Below are 21252 nucleotides of genomic sequence, written 5' to 3' on the forward strand. Positions count from 1 at the left end.
TTCCTTGCCATTATTAATATTGAACATTAGATGGTTTTTACACTTTTCATAACTGTCTTTAATTTTGGCATTATTTCCGTATCTTTTTGGGGGGGGTTAGTAGTAACATATCCACCAGTACCAACTGTATCGTATTTTAATCACAATAAGCCACCAAAATTTCCTTGCCATTATTAATATTGAACATTAGATGGTTTTTACACTTTTCATAACTGTCTTTAATTTTGGCATTATTTCCGTATCTTTTTGGGGGGGGTTAGTAGTAACATATCCACCAGTACCAACTGTATCGTATTTTAATCACAATAAGCCACCAAAATTTCCTTGCCATTATTAATATTGAACATTAGATGGTTTTTACACTTTTCATAACTGTCTTTAATTTTGGCATTATTTCCGTATCTTTTTGGGGGGGGTTAGTAGTAACATATCCACCAGTACCAACTGTATCGTATTTTAATCACAATAAGCCACCAAAATATTTAAATAAAAATAATATTTAATGTAAAAATTAATTTCTTTTAATTTTTCCATGACACAAGATAATATTATAAGCATGGAACACTGGATAACAAAAACTCATAATATTTCAGCGGTAAATACAATTAATTTGTGCTCTTTTGTGTGTTTTAAAAAAACAAAAATAGAGAGGGAATGAAAAGAGAGAAAAGGTTTGTGAGAGTTGTATACATATTATGCTGCCCTATATTGTTGTGTTCGTTAATTTTTTCTCCTCTTTACATTTTCTTATACATATATATATATATATATTATACATGCGAACGCGTGCCGAGGTTTCGACGCAGCACGATATATAGTGCCTTTTGTTCGCTACGAAAACATTTTTTATTTTTTAACAAATAAACGAATTAAGTATATATATATATTAATAATAGGTACGTGGTTTTATATTAATTTTTCTAGCTACTTGTATTTCATTTATTTTTACTTTTTGTTATTTCAAAGGCAGCAGGTAGAACGTTTAAACATTGTGAAAAATAAAACCGTATTTATATATTTTTTTTAGTATAGCTGCATCGAAGTAGCAACTTGATTTTCATATAACTCGATTCGTCTTCAATTTGATTTCGTGAGATTTTTGACTTGCAAAGAAAATTATAATTTGATTTGTGATCCGGAGAAAAGTTTGCCAGAGAAATCTATATTAGTCGGCTTTATACTTGATATTAATTTTATTCAGAAAAGTTTTTTTTTGTACGGATTCTAATATATGTTGGCTTAGATGATGTATATAGTATACTTATATTATAATATACGTATGGTATATACTAAATACTTATTAAACTATAGGTTCGTCTTTTTAGTATAATACCTATTCAATTTCAAGCATTTTTTTTTGTCACGATTCGATATCCATGATTAATATGATATAATATTACATTAGATAATACGTGCATTTGGTTGGTGTTGGTACACATATTATGTAGGTATATAACACGATACATAATTTGGTTTTCCAGCTGAATAATATAAAAGCACAAAACGCAAGTGCTGTATAAGTAAAGTGAGGTCTATAAACCAATTAGTACGACTTCATGTTATATACAACATACAATATGTTAATATAATATATACTATAGCGGTTAGTAGACCAGCATTCAAAATTATTATTATTATTATTATTATGTTTGTCACACGGACATTTTCAACATCGATTTTCCGAATAAATTTTACCAACTATAAGTGTGTAGGTAATACTAATTCGCGGTCGTTTAATTAAAAAGCACCGAGTAAAGTTTTTAAAATAAATTGGTTCTTAATAAACATTATAAACAATCTTATATAATTTAAACCGTAATGCAGTTTCTATAGCTCTATATTTATTAAATAAAAATTATATTAAAAATTACAAGTAGTATTATAGTAAGCACCAGTAGGCTGTATATTAAGTGTAGCTTGCATAAGAAAGTACGTAGAATTAAGTTTTGTTTCTTTACGTGCTTTTTAACAGAACGCCCACGATAACTATGTAATCGGATTTGTACACTGAATAATATTTGGATGTATGTTGTCTTTAGAATATTATACGACGACAAATGCACACAAAGGGTAAAATAAATTAATAAAACCGTTTTCTCATTATTTACATACTGTCTACAAATTTCATTAAATTTCTCGGCCCACCGCACGAGTTCTAATAACAGTATTAATATGATAATATTATACAATGCTGTCAAGCCTCAGGTCTCTTATCTATTAAACAGTTAGCTCCGCCATTATGGTAGAGTGTAGGCGACTTATACCAAACAATATACAATCAATATGACATCTATATCAAAAAATAAAACACGTTTTCATTATTATTAAACGACATTACATTAAGTTCTCTAGTACAATATCTCACTAAGACAATATTTAGAGAGCTAATTCCGTTTTAATGAGCATATATGGATAATAACATTACTCGTGAAAATTCATGATACATAAACACAAAGGCTCGAAAACAATAGATGGACGTGTGTGTAAAGCACAAGCACACTTAGATTGATATTCGGAAGTGCCATGTATTACATAATATGGTTAACAGGGTCGATGACATACCACAGAATACTTATGTATGTATATTGTATATGTATATTGTAGTCTACTTGGAGATTATAATTCAAAATCGAATTTAAGGAGCTTAAGCAAATCATTATACTACCAAACGAATATAGAGTTAATCCCGCAATGGACTCGTCAAATTGCAAATGCTCATTAATCGTAGTAACGATATACCTTCGAATTTCAATGAGGTAGTGGGTGGGTAATTGTCTTATCAATATTATACTTGATCGAATCTCTCTTAATAACAATAATTGTGTTAATATCTGATTAATTCGATTTTTACAAGCAATAACGATAAAACTAATATACGACTAATTTGAAGATCGATATTGATGTATTAATTTATTTAATTTAAAATAAAGTTCGTAGACATAATCCAAGTAATACGTATTTGCGTCAGTAAAAATCAAACGAACTCGGTTGACGAACATGTTTGGTCGTCAAAATATATAAACTTACCTACCTCGATTGTCTTATTTTTATTCTATACACACTGAGCGCATATTATGATTATTAGTGAATTATTTTTTGTATTCATTTTATAATGTTTTTCGTTTTAGCGTAATCGGATCATGTTACAGGTCCTCTCTCACGCGAACGGAGCAAAACCCCAGATTATAGTGAAGTTCAAAGCAGCTTTGAAACTTTTATATCTCGCTGTTTGCCGTTAGCTTCTTTTCTTTTTTTCCTCTTCTACTCTCCGTGTCGTTTCTCGTTCCTGATTTATTTATGGGCTCCACCATGTTCTCCGTATACACTCTTTAGTAAATAAAACACCTTTAAACGCAAGTGTTTCCGGTTGATCGACTTTTCCTCTAGTGTATCGGCCGAGGATTCACCGACCGACCACACGCGACCGAATAATTTGAAACGCACCTGCGATACAACCCTCGTCCTCCATTCTGATGGAACACGCTGGAATTCTAACCGACCACGTTTACGTCGAACGGCAATCGTTGTTTTCCCCTTTAAATTCGAAATTCGATTTTTGAGTCTGGATAATGAAATCGAAAAGGTCCCCTTAACCATGGACTGTATATAAAATTAGGTCTGTCGTTTACCAGTGACACAAATAACAATTGTACTTTCACGTTACCCACACATAAATACATAATACATATGATATAATATAAATAGATGAGACCTCCATCAACCGACTCAGAACATCCGCCTTACCCACATATATTTAATGGAAAAAAATAGACTCCTTCCAGCGTTTGCTCATGTTCTGGTGTCTCTCTTGCATAGTACAAAACACAACTGAACACAAGACATTAAAATTTAGAATCTCCGAAAATCCAACTAAAACATTAAACTTAGTACCAAGCTACAATATCTCTAAACTTATAACGTTTTTATCGGAAAAACGACTTATCAGCTAAATACAAGCCAAACACGTAAATCAATACAATACAAAACTCTATATCATATTTATGTACTCGTATGATGATATTTAAGTTTACTTTATATTCTCTTCCGTATTACTTTCAGTCAATGTTTCTATTATTAACTATGTAATCTATACACATTATATATTATTCACACTGTATAATATTAATAACGTAACTTAATTTTACGTCCAATGGCCATAGATGCCGTGCACTGATTAAACTAAAAATTATATTCATATAATACATAATATTATATAGTATGATGGTAGGTCGGACTATGGTCATTGTAATAACCCAACCGAACGGGTTTAATGTTAATATATCTTTAAAAATAATATATTATTTGTATGTATGTAAGCCTAAAACAAATAATACTATTCAACCATTTTGTACACCATACTACCATAGTATACCTACCTGCAAATTAATAATATGTGGGTGTATGGGGTTATGTTACGGGAATATTTAATTGACTTATCTTCTAAATAACGTTTAAATCTGTCTGCACTAGTATGACTTCGGTTAGCATTTGGATATACGTATTATCGAATTCCAAACTTGTATGATATGCAACGATGTACGGAGGCCCCCGGCTTAACCGGAGAGCTTTATCGTCGGGCGTTCCTTCTCCACCCGAACACGAGATAACCCGCTGCGTAGTTGTATATAATAATATTATATTATATGTAGGTAGCGTCAATACCACCACCACTACCACCGCCATCCAACCACCACAATTTGATATTTCGGTGTTCACTAACCTGAGCGAAATGCTCTCTCTGTTCGACCGTTAGTCCTACGGGACTAGTGCTATTCGATTAAAGACCAGACATTTCTAATGAAGTAGGTACCTCTACAGATGATTTTCGGCTATTTGAGCCGCAATTTATGGCATTCACCTCGACATGCAATTATATTATATAGGTAGGTATATGTACTATCTAAAAATACGCATGTGCCATGTGGCATTCGCGTGAAAATATAATATCTTACGTTTGGGAGAAGGGACTTTCCGTACAATATGTATAGTCCCATCGGAATGTCCTCTTAAAGTCCACCAACCACCCTCGCAGCCGACTGCAGTGTAATCCGACGTCCATTCGGAAACGGATGACGAATCACACGGCGATGGTGGCGACACGGATTAGGCTATATGGTCGAGATGGAATTTCGATGAGACCATATATATATAGTATTATGTATGTGTACAATGATCGTTGTAGGTATATACTATATTATTCAATATATATATATATAGTAACCGGAAAATTAAAGGGAGGCCTGTCATCTTATTGACGGTGCGCAATAAAAACGATTCCGGAAACCGGAGCAAATCGCTCCGGTGGACATAAGCCGATTGTTGTGTATGTGCGTGTGTGTGAGACATTTCGTTTTTGATGGCTGGCAGGTTCAATTTTTCATCGCTTAAGGGTGTCTTTTAAGGACCACCAGAAAGATACTCCGTTTCCCTGTTCCTGTCCATACACTTTCTGCTACTCCTTCTTTTCACCACTTCCACATAGGCGATGATATCCTACTATAACAAACCTGCACCCTCCCTATTACCAAATACGATGAAACTAATTAACGACCCAATATCCCCATCATACGATATAAACCCTACACCATCCCATACGTCACTTTATTTGAAAATTACACGAACAAAGCGACTGACGGACGAACTAAACACAAGAACACGCGATAAAAAAAAAATTTACTCAGTTCTTAGTTCCGACTGTTTTTATTTTACTTTTTTTCATGACACTTCTGTCACGTTCGAAAAAACTATATTACGAAACGCCATTTACTCTTATTATAAACTCAAATATGTATCTACAAGTATTAATATGGCACACTTGTGTGTTTTTACATTACAGTCACCGCATCAACCATATTATGCAATTTAATGCAAAATGCTGTTTACCTATTTTACATACCTAGATAAAAAAGTTTTTTGATTATATGGTATTTTTGAAGCTTGTGTATGTACTCAATTTTTGAAAGTATAGTAACAAAGTGTATATCTAACATCTTATGTTCAATCGGTCGGCATACGTGTTATTATTAACGGTTTATGGTGAAATTATGTAATTGTCGCTGAGTAATTTACCCAAAAACGTGTTTCCAAAATAATTTAATTCACAGACGACTGTTCTAAAGTACATGCTTTTCATACGAACTATGTAACACTTAACGAGCAAAATAAGTTATCGTAGTGACGTCTGCTAACTATCATGTAATATATACTAATTGGATTATGTTTTTTTGAAAATAAGCAAAAAGCTCCCTCCCGCAGGGAAAAAAAACTAAAATTTAATTAATATTGTAAACATTTGTAAGACTTCAGGAAAATTTTCTGAATTAAATATTTCATAAATACCTACCCAAACTTACACAATATACTGGTACTACCAGTCTAGAAGCATGGGGTAATATATAAATTAAAAACGTATATCGTTGCAGTATTGTTCTTAAAACACACCAAATTCAAATTAATAATGAAAAACATTACGGTTGTGTAGTAAAAGTCAATGTTATAGTATTTTTTTGAGTTTTGGAAAAAATATGTTTTTGGCGGTAGATCGACGCATAATCATAAAATGTAAATCGTGACTAAAAATCAATGCACCAACCACTCCTAAACGATATTACTAAAACGTCCGACTGCAGTACATCATAATATAATATGTTAATTCGTTAGGCATGTCATATACATATATAAGATCTCCCTAGTTTTTCTCCCCAACTCGAGTGGTGCAAGCGCTGCTTACCACTATGAAATTCAATTAAACATTAATTATTACAGTCATCGCGTGTTTAATAACGTAAAAAAATGTTATGTGTTCTTTTTTTTTTATCGTCGAGGACCCTAAAACTTTGAAAACAATGGTGCACTGGTGTTTCAAGTTGAGGCATAATGTTTCTTCTTTTTTTGTATTCTCCCTTGTGAAATAACGATATTATACGCGACAGGGAGCTTCCGATTACCGCAATAGCGGCAAAGTTTTTTAGGAAAAAGAGAAGCGCACGAGGAAAAAAGTAAAAAAAAACTACGACTTTCATTAGGGTCTGGGATATATTCTCTAATATAATAAATCGTTCTTGTGGTAGCCTTTCAGTAATACAACTCTCAACAATACAGCTTTGCTCTTCGGGAGTAGAAAAATAGAAATGAGGTAAAATATTACGTTCTCCACTTCTTTGTTCGAACCTATAGGTCCTTAAGAAAAAAATGAAAATACGTTTCAAATGGACGGAGTGGTGCATCTGGTATTAACCTAGCAATATCGCTCAATATTATTAAACCTTGTTTTTTTTTATATGAAATAATAAAGTATATTGGATTTGTACGCGCAGGTATTTTAATCCAGCGTCGTTACGATTAAATCAAGCTATTAGCATAAAATATTATGTAATATATATTTATATTTAATTTATATGGTTATAAAAATGTATAAGCATTTTGTCTTATACGAGTTATTAAATTTCTTGGGTTAAAATGTAAAGTTGTTTATATTCAGAGGAATTGTGTAACTTACTCACTTTTTAAATTCATTAATATATAAATATTCATGTAATTCACATTATTATATATTTATATAATATGTAAACATAATATTTGATTTATATTAAAATGTTATTCGTTTATAAATATTAATTATGATTTATCTGGGTTGATCTTATATACTTATATACTTATACACTTATTAAGTGTGTAAGATAATAGGTAGTAAAATTGCATAAAAACAAAATAATGATCTTTATATTTTTTAATGTGTTGTATGCATTTTCTTTAGTAATTAGCTCCATTTATATAATATCACTTGAAATATAAAATAAAGAATTTTTTTAAATGAAATATCACAGACTTAAAATCCACAACGTCTACTCAATTCGTTTAATATACTTATAAACTCAAAGGAAAAAATAAGAAACGAAAACTAGGACAGGAAATTACATTTCCAATTACTTAAACTTTGTATTTGAGGCGGTTGAAATAGCATATAGGCGTAGATTTTCCGAACTAATATCGTAAGACTAAGGTAAAATAATCAGATCAAAACAATTATTATATATAGGTATAGTAAAAGAAAAAAACCGGTCATTTTTCATTACATCGGACTCGAAGGGTGATGGTATACTGCGGCGATGGGTTGTTATCTTGTTTCCTCCGAGGTACAAACGAATTAAATATGAAACTACGTATACATTTGATTCGGTGTTACCGCCATCAAATTTCCGTTTATATGGCAGACGTGATTTTCCATCGTGATTGTTAAAATCTGATTGGTCACGTTCACCGAAGTCAAGTTTTGAAGTTGTTGTGGTACACCTATTTACCGGCTAATATAATAATATTATATTATGTTCTTCCACAAACTTCTCTCGGGCTTCGGTTCTTAAATGAAATCAAAACGACGTTTTCGGGAGTATACTAGTATTATATTGTCATCGTAATATTCAACATTATTCGAATATCATACACGTCACCGTGTCATGAAATAAAAGTCAACGTCGAGAAACTTACGAATTCAACTCAAGAGTTTCGAATACGGCCGTCGTCAAGCGCGTTGGGTCCTTATCGACGAAAGTGAGCTGTATTATATTATTGTTATTATTGTTATGTGTAACATTATCGTGATTCGCCGTCCTGCGCAGTATATAATAATATAAACTGCGTTATCGCCGTTGCTGTATTACATTAAAGCGGTGGCGGTAGCGTCGGTTATGTGACAGATTCTAGTGTTTTCGGTATTGGGATGCAGGGTATATGGTGTAGTAGAGTGTATCAGAAGGCCACCAAGGGAAGGAAGTGAGGGACGGCTCGTTGATGTCGAAAGGAAAGGGTTTATATATGTATGTACTATGTATTTTATATACGCTTGGGTCGGTATACTATATAAGGCCGAAGAGTGGTGGCTGTGGAGGTGGGGTGGAGGCGGTGGTGCCGGCGGTACGCGCTGTTTATTGGTGCTGGGGGGCTCATTTCGACGGAAACTTTCATTGTCCAACTTCGACGAACATTTGTCTCGTTACACGGTTTTAGTTTTCGTACAATAATCTTTGTCGTCTGTATACCTCTATACATATATATTTATATAGTTACATTATATATGTATATGTATACACGGGCACCGGTTCTAGAGCAGTGTTTAATATAGCTTTTATGGTCTGTCAGTCTCCGGCAAGTCTCTTAATCGCGTCACGTAAGATCCAATTACGTTTCGGTGGAATCCTCGCCGCTCGACACGCTCAGCGGACGGTACCTAGTTGAAGAAATAGAGAGAGACGATATAATAGGAATAATAATAATTATAAATCGCGTTAAAGAAAATAGCACATACTGCGTATAAATCGTAAGATTCCCTCGACCATGAACGTCATCACCGTCGGCCGACGGTCACCTCCTTTACCACCCACTGCACTATCAGCGATATCATACATAATATGTGCTGACCATGTATTATGTTATATAATATTATCGAACGGTCACTGTATATCAAATTTGTACTGACATCGATGGTCGAGGCTATTCGTCCACCACGAAGACCGAACCGCACTGAAACAAATAATATATTATAACAAAAACGTCGGCATTTCTTCTATTTCCGGCGGTATAAGAAACAAACATAATAATAACGACGATAAAATTAAATCAAAGCTTTAATCCATCTTTCTTTCCAGTCTCGTAAATCTTTTTTTCAGATGTTATTGGTGATGAATCGGCGAAAGGGCCGCGCTTGCGTGGAATGGGAATTGTGGGATGTTAAAAGAAGACCGAAATTCCTTTTTTGAATTATCAGACATAATCTCTATGTCCCCATTTGAATGAGGACCGAGTACTCGAAAAACAATTTAATAAAATAATAATAATATTCTCCATGCGTTTCGTTTAAAAAGCACCAACAAAATAATCTCGGCGTAATCCGAAGATTTATTCTCTGTGAGTCTTAAATCACTGATAACAATTTTAAATCATTACAAAACGCGTGTATATAGTCAAATCTGCAGTTGAACGATTTTTCGAGACGAAATAATGAAATCGGATTTGTCAAACGATAAACAAAATTAAGTGCGTGGTTCTACATCGCAGAATAATATATTAAGCACCTATATTATATACTTGTGCAGTATAAGTACGATGTACCTATATTGTATTGATATTGTACTGAATTATATCGATTTCCTCCACGGAAACGATCGATCACATACATACGTTTGAACTAGTGTATATAGGTATACGACAAACTATTGACATACATTATATCCATTATCCGGTGTAAAATTTTTTCTCGATTTATTTTACCCTCGGCGTGTATATACATGTAATAAAGGATCCTATTAGACGGTAAGAAAAAAAATTATGTTCGTGAACAGACTACCGACTATTGTCAAATTTATCGGGATCCTTAAGGGAACCGAAAGCGTAACGACGTATGTACCACCTCCCCAATCCTTTTGCTGCACAGTGGAACGTAATTCCATCGGAATGTGCGTGGGTTGATTAATTCAAAGACTTTCAACGGTATTTTACCGTTAGCGAAACACGTATATAATATAAATATATATATATATAATATATATATATATCTAAATATAATAATAATAATAATAATAATATGGAAATGCGCCGAATTCTTTTTGCTCCCCCTCCACACACAATTTGATTATCCTTATCCCTTCCCCCGTGCCGGCCCTTACCCCTACACCAATTCACCGTCTTCGTCCTATTCTGGCCATAGCGTATCTTTTCCCGTCACTACTACCTCTACCACCATGCGTGTAAAACAACCATGTGTATCCGGCAAATACTGTCGAACCTTGACTCCATAAATCACCGTACCGGTTGCCTGGGCAACTGCAGCCGCCACGTGTTTCGTCTGGGACGTATATAGGATACGTAAGCGTATTCGTATAATGTATAGTATAGGTGTGTGTGTGTGTGTGTGTGTGTGTGTGTGTGTGTGTGTGTGTGTGTGTGTGTGTGTGTGTGAAGAAATGCGATTTTTCAAAAGGTTTCTTTTTTTTTTTGGTAATAACAGAATTATTCAGAAGATTCGATTTAACTTTGTCACGCGTGTTGCCCCATCAATCTTAACACCTTTGAACCCGTCTGAGATATCAAAATAGACCACCGCCGTCGAAAAACACACGTCGCGCACAGTGTATACGGTTTGACCTGGACGTCTCGTAGAATTTCCGAATCAATTTTCACTGGAGCGCGACAGGGGAATAATGTTTTAAAGAAAAATCCTGCTGCAGATAAGCGTAAAAAATCTGAAACGTCAAAGAAAAAATACAATAATTAGATGTATGATATTATACGCCAACTACGTACAGTGTTTCTTCATTTCTTCAATAATTTAAACAAATCGATTCTCGTTTCTCATTAACGGCATTACAACCAGTGTGGCATTACTACAATGCTAATATATTTAGTACAATTATTTGAAATAATTAATATAATAATATTCGTCATCACTCGTCGTCACTCGGGTATCGCAAAATTGTTTTCATTTCATATTCACATTTAAAAAACTATATTTAATTGATTTTTATCGACTGAAAAATGGATGGTTGGTATTTTGTCATTTTGCTTTAATTTTTTATTCGGTTTGGTTTTGAAGGGATTCTTCAGACTCTATCTTTGTACGCAACTCTGCCACCCAGTATATCTATTATATAATGAATAATAATCAACAACCATTTTTTCGTCGAAACTACTAGCTACCTGGGCTGTTGTCTTTCCATCGAGCTTTATCATTAATGTAGTATATTCCGGTACAAATCCATCCGAATATTTCTGGAATTTGAGTCCAAGCAATTTTGGATTAATATTCTATTCTGTGAAATTTGAAGTTCTCGTCCAGTACATTAAAATTTAGGTGTATCTTGTTTCAAACAGAAATTCTCACTTTAAATAATATTATAAGGAAAATCTTATAGCTGGGTGACAATAGCACAGGTGATGATGGAAGGACAATGTATCTGTGTATACAAATATAAGCGGTATACATTTTTTATTTATATAAAGAGTAGCATCATAACTGTTTAAGCTATATATTTCCCCAGAGACACAACTGACATATTTTATATTATAAAGTAAGAACCATATTCATAAAATAATGATTTGAACATAAATTCTAACAAAAAACATGACACATACCTGTGGTGTGAACTGTGAAGTACACTCACGGTAATCAAAAAAAGCAACCAACTTTTCAATCAAATTTGAAATTTCCATTTAATCGTTTTTATTGGTTCTTTGCTTAATATAGCATATATAGCAATATAGTATATAGTATATTCTATCTGAATCGTATAAAAAACGTTCATTACATTCACGTTTCTATTTGCAGGTATAATTTGTACTATTTATAAGTAAATGAAACCTAATACCTAGTACCTACGTCACTTAAAAATCTTAAATCGGTTTTTTTTATTACTAAAAAATTCTAGTTGAGGAAACGAATATCAAATGTATTACGTTTTTTTAGGTCATGAGTTAACTCGCATCTGGTTAAAAAAAAATAGATCAGTGGACGGTGAGTTGACGCACATACACATATACTCGTCCGTTTTTTCTCTGAAGTAATATAAAACAAGGCAAAATAGCTTTGACGATAATTCATTCTGATTTATTCCTTACGGATTTCGCCGTGGACAAAAGTAATAATAATAATAAGAAAAGTCAGCTGACCACGTAAAGGAAACGACACAGTTCGCTGATTTGCAGTTAAAGAGGGTACCGTACGGGATGGGGCCAAACGAAGCGAAACGGGGGGGAGGAAATAAATGCATTCAGCGAACAGTATATGTGTATACATTATTATAGTACCTATATAGTTTGTTGTATATATAGTATAGAAAGAGAAAGAAATTTGAAAGAAGTTTGTCCTGACGGAATGGGGGACGGTTTAGAAAACGATTCAAAGATTTATAATATATATATATATATATATATATATAGTGAATATATAAAGAAACTCGTACAAAATCGTTCGTCCTTATAAAATGCGATTTTTACAATCGTTTCTCGAATGTAAACAAATTTAATATATTATTATATATACTGAGATTTAGCCATTACTGTGTTTACTAGAAATTATATGCTCGTTTTAACCAATCGCTCGAGTCGTTTGACAATTTAACTGGAATCTAAATTTTAACATACTTGGCTGTTTCTCCCCGCAATATACAGCTAACTGCCTAAAAAATAAATCAATAAAAAATTGAGACATTTCACGTTTTGATCATTTTGATTTCGCCTGCAAATATCTGCATTTAAGTGGAGTAAGAATGCGTTATTTGACATCGTGATTTGACGATTTGTTTTATTTTAATTGATTTAATACCGGTACCCACTACGTCTCTGTATATTCAATTAAATAAAATGTCAACAGCGTGTTTAAATGATAGCAATAATAACCTTACGCCATTAAGTGTAAAGCGGAGAAGTAAATGAGGTGTAAAGTTTTTATATATTATACATATAGCCATATAGGACCAATAATGTACCATACTCCGATTGGCGAGTAAAGGTACCGATAGGTATACTGAAGATTAAAGTTCTTCTCTCAAATCGCTTTTAAACGAAACCCGAGCGCGATTTGTAAACAATTAACTAATTGTATCGTTTTGTTTGTTCGCAGGATGTTGTTTTGTAACATATTATACGAGAAAAGCCGCTCTCGACGCTCAAAATGCTTTGCACAATATCAAGACGCTGCCAGGGGTAAGAATCGATCTCTCTCTAATTATATATATATAATGTTATTTATTTATTTTTAATTCAGCTGTTTATATGAAATTAGTATACTTACACTATGTCACTATACCACTAGAGTATAATTATACTAAATTATTTCTTTTCGATTTCTCTATACCTTCTTCCTCCTCCTCCTCCTACTAACCAAACCATAAGTCTTATTATTTGCTCATCCAACGATTGTGGGTCGGTTTTTTGGCCTTATATATATATTATTATATCGTAACACTACCACGATAGACTGACAAAAACGCTTTAATTACGTCTCTATAATAATATCGCTTCTACAGCTAATTCCGCCGTTTTAAATCAATTAGAGCAAGATTAATGGCGACGCCGCCGGCGGGACGTTTCGATAGCGCGCGCGCCCCCAGTTCGGTGACATTGTTTTTACAAAGCTGGTACAAGACGTCTCGCGGAAACCAGCGGACCGAAACACACAAAAACCGTCGTCGAAACGGCGCAAAAGGGACAAGATAAAAAAAAATCGCTCTCAACACAAAGGAATTTTTCACCGCAGAGCATTTTATAATGATCTCTCCTCGCACACCCTCACCACCACCCCGTGCCATCCACTATACCGACTAACCTTACGCATACTATATATATAATATATATGTATACACCACCGCGTCCACCCATCATGCCACTGCGGACTTTTGCGCACACCTAAACGCGCGAGTAAATCGTTCAGAAAGGGGAAAAATTTAATTTGCATATTATCGCATTATCACGCCGCATACCTATAATGTAGTCGAGAACTTTCGAAATGTAAAAGTATATCACAAGTACATATATTCCAATACTCGTATATAATATAACGTACGTATGGAGGATTTAACCATAATTGTCCACTGATATTACATTTATATTCGAGCATATCGCATATACTTATAAATTCCAGGTGCATCCTGTATGCTTACGCCGTTTAATGATCTTTGTCCTAATTTACCAACCTAATACTATGATGTGGTTATTTTAACAGGCTCATTTTCGTTTCTTCGACATCTGTACTGCAATAATAACGTATATCATAATACTCGATGTAACAACGAGGTTTACTACAGCGCCTAAGGGAAAATAAAATAAAATACAAATATTCAAAACCCACAACTAAAACTAAGACAGTCGAACTTGTTTCTAATAGACGTGGAAAAAAATAGTGAAAATGTAAAATGTATAATACATGATTTTTATAATTTTTTTTTATAATATAACCCGATAATAATATACCTATTATGCAATATTATAAGCTTAGATTTTTTTCATATTTTTAAATACACAAATAACAAATATTATAATCAGCTTCAATATTATTATACTTTTTGACTGTGATTTTGGATAATTTATTTATGAAATCGACGAATAAAACAACAATAAAACATAAAAATACATTTTAACTTTAAATTGCCAATTAAAAAGTATATAATAATATAGTATTATACCTAATATTGTTATCACGAATGAAAACGTTGTGTAATTTATCATATATTTAACTGAATTGCGTATTATTATTTATTTTCATTTGATGTTATATGGCAATACTCAATAAGCACATGAATTTGAATTCAATGTGTTCTACGTCCTTTGAGTTGGTAATAAAAAAAAAAAATAAGTCATTAGTCTTCCACCCACACGACTGAAGTATGTAGCGAGAAGAATGATCACTATAGGCTTCCGAGGGTGAGTTCACGCCTTAAAAGTACGAGGGCTGACGTATTATATAGTGCCATTGAAATCTGAATAAGCCAATGTATAGAAATAAAAACACGACGAGAGTATGTTTGACTCGGTGGAATGGCAAACAATTTACGTTCAATAACGAATCGGTTCCGACCAAAAAAAGTATATTTGGTACAATTTTTATTTTTTACCTAGGTATTATATATAATATAATATATAAACAGCGATAATAGCAATCATTGGAAGTTTAAAAAAAACCTCATATGATAACCTTTTTTTATTTACTGAAAGTCCTCGAGGGCAGTTAATCGATAAGGTACTACGTAAATGATGTGTACCTATATTATTATAACATATATTTGTATCTTGTGTGTGTGTGCGTGAGTGACCACCACTTCATCTATACACCCTAGGTAGACGGTTTCTTTGTACAATAGCGAAATACACTTTTATAATCCATTTAGACTTCATTAAATAAATGTCAATCAAGCTGTAAATTAAGCACGTAAATGTCTAAATGAACAGCTTAATGTGATCAAAGCGCTTTCTGAATTTATATGTTTATTGTAGTCGTATAGGTAAACGAATCTAAAGAGCTTAGCTCAATTTATGGAGACAAGCTATAACGCCAAATGAATTAATATTATTATTGTTATTATTATTATTTCTGGTGAAACATATTAATGTTATGCGTATTTACCGTTGTATCTTTTGTGTTCTATGTTATAATTATTCATTTTAATTCAAAGGCCCCCGGGGTATGTTTTGTATAAACACGGAAAACTGAAAATCCTTTGATAAAACGCGTTAAACAGAATTACTATGACTATTATTATTATTATTTAAGAGTCTAGATTTAATGCCTCAGAGGAAAACGATTAATTAAATATGTATTTAGTCGGTTTAGGCAAACGATTCCAAGATAAATCGCTTATTAATTAATATATAATATTATATAGTTATTTTAAATTATTATCAATGTCGTCGTCGTCACAGCAGTTAAAAAGTATACTACCAACATTTTGTAATTGCTTTTTATTTACGCTTCACCTGCATATTATGTTAGGAGATTATACAAGTATGGGGACGGTCATACAAGACGTGCGTACCGTTGAACATTTGTGTTCAGCAGCTCTCATTTAGCTTAGTATACCCACTATTAAACTTATTTAATATTTACTACAAATTTAAAATGTTCATAACTCGCTTCAAAATAAAGTATCGTTTCCAGTAAAGCACAGACAATGTTGTTACTTTTAAGCTTAACAATAGGTAAATTCAAGCCGGATTTCCAATTATTTAGCGTGTCTAAATGTCTAATATATTAGACTTGTTTAGGTAACATGTTACCAACCTTTTGTTGTCTACATATTAAATATACGAAACACTACACGCTGTAGAGGAGACCCAAAGCTTCACTCTGATATTAAAATTAACGAAGCTAAATTAGAACCGTTGAACATAAATTTGCCATGTTACGAACTTGTAAGACAGTGACAACACGTGCGGGTGAGATGTAATAATTATCTTAATTATTATTATTTGTTTGCTAGGAATGCGATCGCATGCTAAACCTTTATATAGATGTGTTATTGTACAATATGCAATAAAAATGAAATGAAATGAAATTATATTTTCTAAAACTTTTTAACCTTACCAAAATTATCAGGAATAAATAATATTTATTTTTAATAAGTCGTTTTTGGTGAAATACAGTATTAGTATGTAAATTACTTTGGTTAACGGTACGTACCCGACGTCGCGACTTATCATTCCACTTTAAATACGCAATCCTGAACCGTATAATATATGAAATAAAATTATTATTTATTTAAAAAATACTCAAAATACTCAGTCAACTTCCGAATTCTTTTCGCAGAGCTGAGACCATGTCGCAGTGCCTTTCATAATATCCAATCTCCATCTAAATCCTATCCGGAAACGTTCAACGGCATTATTACAATTCTCGTCGTTCTAAAACTTTTTAACTACGAAATTACTCGAGTATATATTATGTATGTAGGTTCAGTTATAGTTATATGTATATATATAACTATAACTGTACCTATATATTGTACATATTATATAGTATATATATGTATGTATATAGTATTTGTGTATGTAAATAAACATTCGGTCTTGGATAACCTTCAGTTTTTTTTTCTTCCTGCATAATAAGTAGCAGAATCCAAACCGAAAGTTTAGCCACAAATTTCATCTTCTATCCTTTTTTTTTTTATTATTATTTCTTTATCCGTTTTCTTTCGTTCTTATTATCCTGTCGCAATTCAATTATTATACCGTCAGTTAGAGTTTTTTCCTTTCTTTTTCCATACATTTTTCGTCCACGTGTGTATACGTTGTATTCCCCAGAGAATCTCAGTTCTCTAGTCCAAGCGCACATGTTACCTAGGTGAATTTTTTTCTAAGTAAAAGAAGAACATATCAGTTCCCCGGAGAAATGTCTATTGGTATTTTTTTTTCTTCTGAAACGGATACCATAAGTAGATTGCAAAAAAGTATAACTATACTAAAATTAATATTTTAATTTATGTGCCATTTTATAATAATATATTATAGCCTATAGGTCCATACCGATAAAGGTGCCGATGTATTTATACCGTCATTCTTTAAACCACAGTAAAGTTCTCACTACAGAATTACCAAAGTATAGGCCAAACGTCTTAATTCATAATAAATTATATTATATAAAATTATATAATTCTACCTCTAGGTACATCGTCGTATTGATTTTTTACGAAACAGCCGATGTATCACGCGCTGTCTGTTCTATTTATGAAAAATATTAAACGACATAGTTTTTTTTTTATCTTTGGCCATTTCGTTCAACCGAAATGCGTATAGTGAGTAGCGACTAATATATAACGTTAGTATATAATATAGATTATAGATAACTAATTCGAAGCTTATTAGTTTAAAAACAAATCTGAAGTGAATAAACACTCAACGAATTTTACACAATGTACATTAATACATTATTCTACCTGTAAAAAGTACAAACAAACGTATGCTTAAATCATACGCACAGTTTCAAATGTCTAATATTATCGCCAATAGATAATTCATTATAATCTAAAGCACTTATAAAGAGCTATACTAGGTACTTATTGTAGTTTATTATCATACTTACCATTTTTTTAATCTCAAATTAAATTATTACGACTCACTCGTTTTAAAGCTTAATTTTTTTAAGAACTTTTCCTATATTATATAACGATGCAATGGCATAATGTTTTTGCTAAAACTATTATCCAATGGTATGTAGGTAATATGTTTAAATGTTTATTTTATAGAATAACTAATTTTCATGATATATATATATACACATGTACACATACAAACATAATATTATAATATCCTTATAATGAACTCCAAACTCGACATAAGAGCTGTATAATATAATTTTTTAAAGCTGATTTGTTTTTTTATCATACCTAACAATTTATTATTCCAACTAAAAGAGGATCTGATAAAAATGAAGCGTTTGTATAGTGTAGTAGGTACATCTCATATTAGCGTTTGTAAATTAAAAAACCTTAAATTATACGGACTTGTATGAACGCTGAAAACACAAATTATTAATTAACTGTAATAATATTTGAATAGCATTTTATCATGTTGAAACGGATAAGTCAAACATGAAATATACAATGTAGTATAAAGGTACCTATATACTTTAACATGTACCTAGTTAACCACATAAAGTTAAGCAATTTAAAAAAAAAGTACTACGTCAGTGTACAACAGTACGTTAAACCATTAAATTGTATTTTTATAACCTAAGAAATTGTGTATAATATTAAAGTAGTTAGATAATTTTAATACAATAAATTATCAATCGCAATTTACAGAGCCACTATATTACTATTCTCAATTAACCTTCGTTTATACTTTAAAGGAATGTACTTATATAAGTAGTATATAGGTACTGACGTACTATCAGATTTTGAATGGAGGCTTTTCATTAAATATTGTATATTTCAATGTAATGTACTATACTTAACACTTGGCCCATATGGGTGTTTATAATGTAAATAATAAATAAATTACCTATGTCAACATATTAGACTGTATAGGTGCATTTAATGTGTATATACTTCAATAGCGTAATCTTGCTCAAATCATACTACTAATTACCTCTAATGTATTTTTTACAATTATTGTCCTAAAAGCTAAAATGATAATATTCTATATCCCCGGTTATGAATTATGATAATGTTGCGTATAATATTAAGATAATTTGAAAAAGAATTTTCAACACTCGAATAGATACAATGCTATGGTATTAAAATTATGAAACAGTTTATCAAATCATTCATGCGTATAACTTTAACACGAGCTAAGATCGATAGATTTAACTGAAAACTTAATTTAAAAAAAACAAAATCGCAATCGTGAGTTATAACTGCAAGATTAAGTCGTTAGTGAACAGTGAGTGAGAGGAAAAGAATCGAATTAAATGTTGTTTTTTTCATTCAAAAATATTTCACTCGTCAATCAAAATACCTGAACCCCTCCCATACCAATAAAATATATAGAATTGAGATTAACAGATTTTACCCTCTAAAGGTGTTTTTTTAATCCAGGACATCAATGAACAGGAATACAATGGTGATATAGGGTGTTTATCTATTCAGGTATTGGTCTACAACAAAAAAATAAATACGAAGATCATTTATACAAGTACATAAAGAGGTCTTTGTTTATATATATAGATATGTATTATGTATATACATATCTATACATAGAGAGATCACTAAAGGCATTCCAAGCAACGTTGGTCCATCTGTGGACGACTTTTCTCCATTTATAGGCTAGTACTTATCTGCGAATCATATGGGTACGCGTTCGTTATTTTGATCCCGGTTAAGCGAGCCGTGATGGATTCCGAATCACACTTAAACTATTAAGGTCACAGAATTTATGAAATTTATTTATTTTGTGGTGCAGTCGTCGTTGGTTGCAAACGATATTTCCCATTTAACTATTCATATAATCCCTAACAATAAAACAATATTATTTCATGATCTATATAATGCCAAAGTAGGCTTACTTGTTCATTTTTGGCAATACTCGTATGATACCTGATAGCTGTTAGTACGATACCATGGTAGAGTAAGATCCGCCGCACAAACAAGCATGCATAAAGTATTAACATATACCCTTTGCCATTTAAATCAATGTGAAAACAATGTAAAACAATTCGATCGAGGTCATTGGAAAACTACAAGAAAAAAATAGGCCCTCTGTCCACCTCGTATTTCCACACGCACCGTTGTTGCCTATAGTCGTACCTATGCATAGTCGAGAGTATCGATTTTATTTTATTATTATTATTATTAATAATAATAATAATAGGTAGGCACCTACAGTAGGTATACGTCACGCGGCGTCTGTTTTCGCCGTCCTACGACGGTCTGAATGTAATATAATTTATTCACTTTCATCATTTTTTAACGTACACATCCTTTGATACGATTCGACAGCTAAAAGTGATTCGGCATGTTACGACAATTGTACAAAACAATACAATCGATCGACGATTTATTCGCTTCGATTATTATCGATTTTGCGGTGTACCTATAAAATAAATTGTATACAACACATTATACTTTGTAGTATTGTACATTATATTATTATGCGAAAATAATGCCTACCTAGGAAACCCTGTCGAATAATATATAGGACGTGATGCCCGTCCGCGGCCTGTAATCACATTAAAAAACTAAAACTATGTCCTCGCGGAGAGTTAATAACCGTAAATTATATTATAATATTATATTATACACATTACCAACATCATCTATTCAATACACGTAT

At 32.2% G+C, this 21252-nt stretch overlaps 1 protein-coding gene across 17 annotated transcripts in view; it reads left to right on the forward strand.

Moving 5' to 3' along the window:
* LOC111034385 (CUGBP Elav-like family member 1) overlaps positions 1-21252 on the forward strand; it is a 178397-nt gene that overhangs the window by 95881 nt on the left and 61264 nt on the right. For all 17 annotated transcript variants that reach the window (XM_022315575.1, XM_022315582.1, XM_022315587.1 and 14 more), the window contains one exon: positions 13613-13695. In XM_022315575.1, coding sequence (XP_022171267.1) covers positions 13613-13695 — 83 coding nt within the window. The remainder of the gene's footprint in view (positions 1-13612; positions 13696-21252) is intronic.

The sequence above is a fragment of the Myzus persicae genome, unplaced genomic scaffold, assembly GCF_001856785.1.
Source record: "Myzus persicae strain clone G006 unplaced genomic scaffold, MPER_G0061.0, whole genome shotgun sequence".
NCBI classification, from domain to species: domain Eukaryota; kingdom Metazoa; phylum Arthropoda; class Insecta; order Hemiptera; family Aphididae; genus Myzus; species Myzus persicae.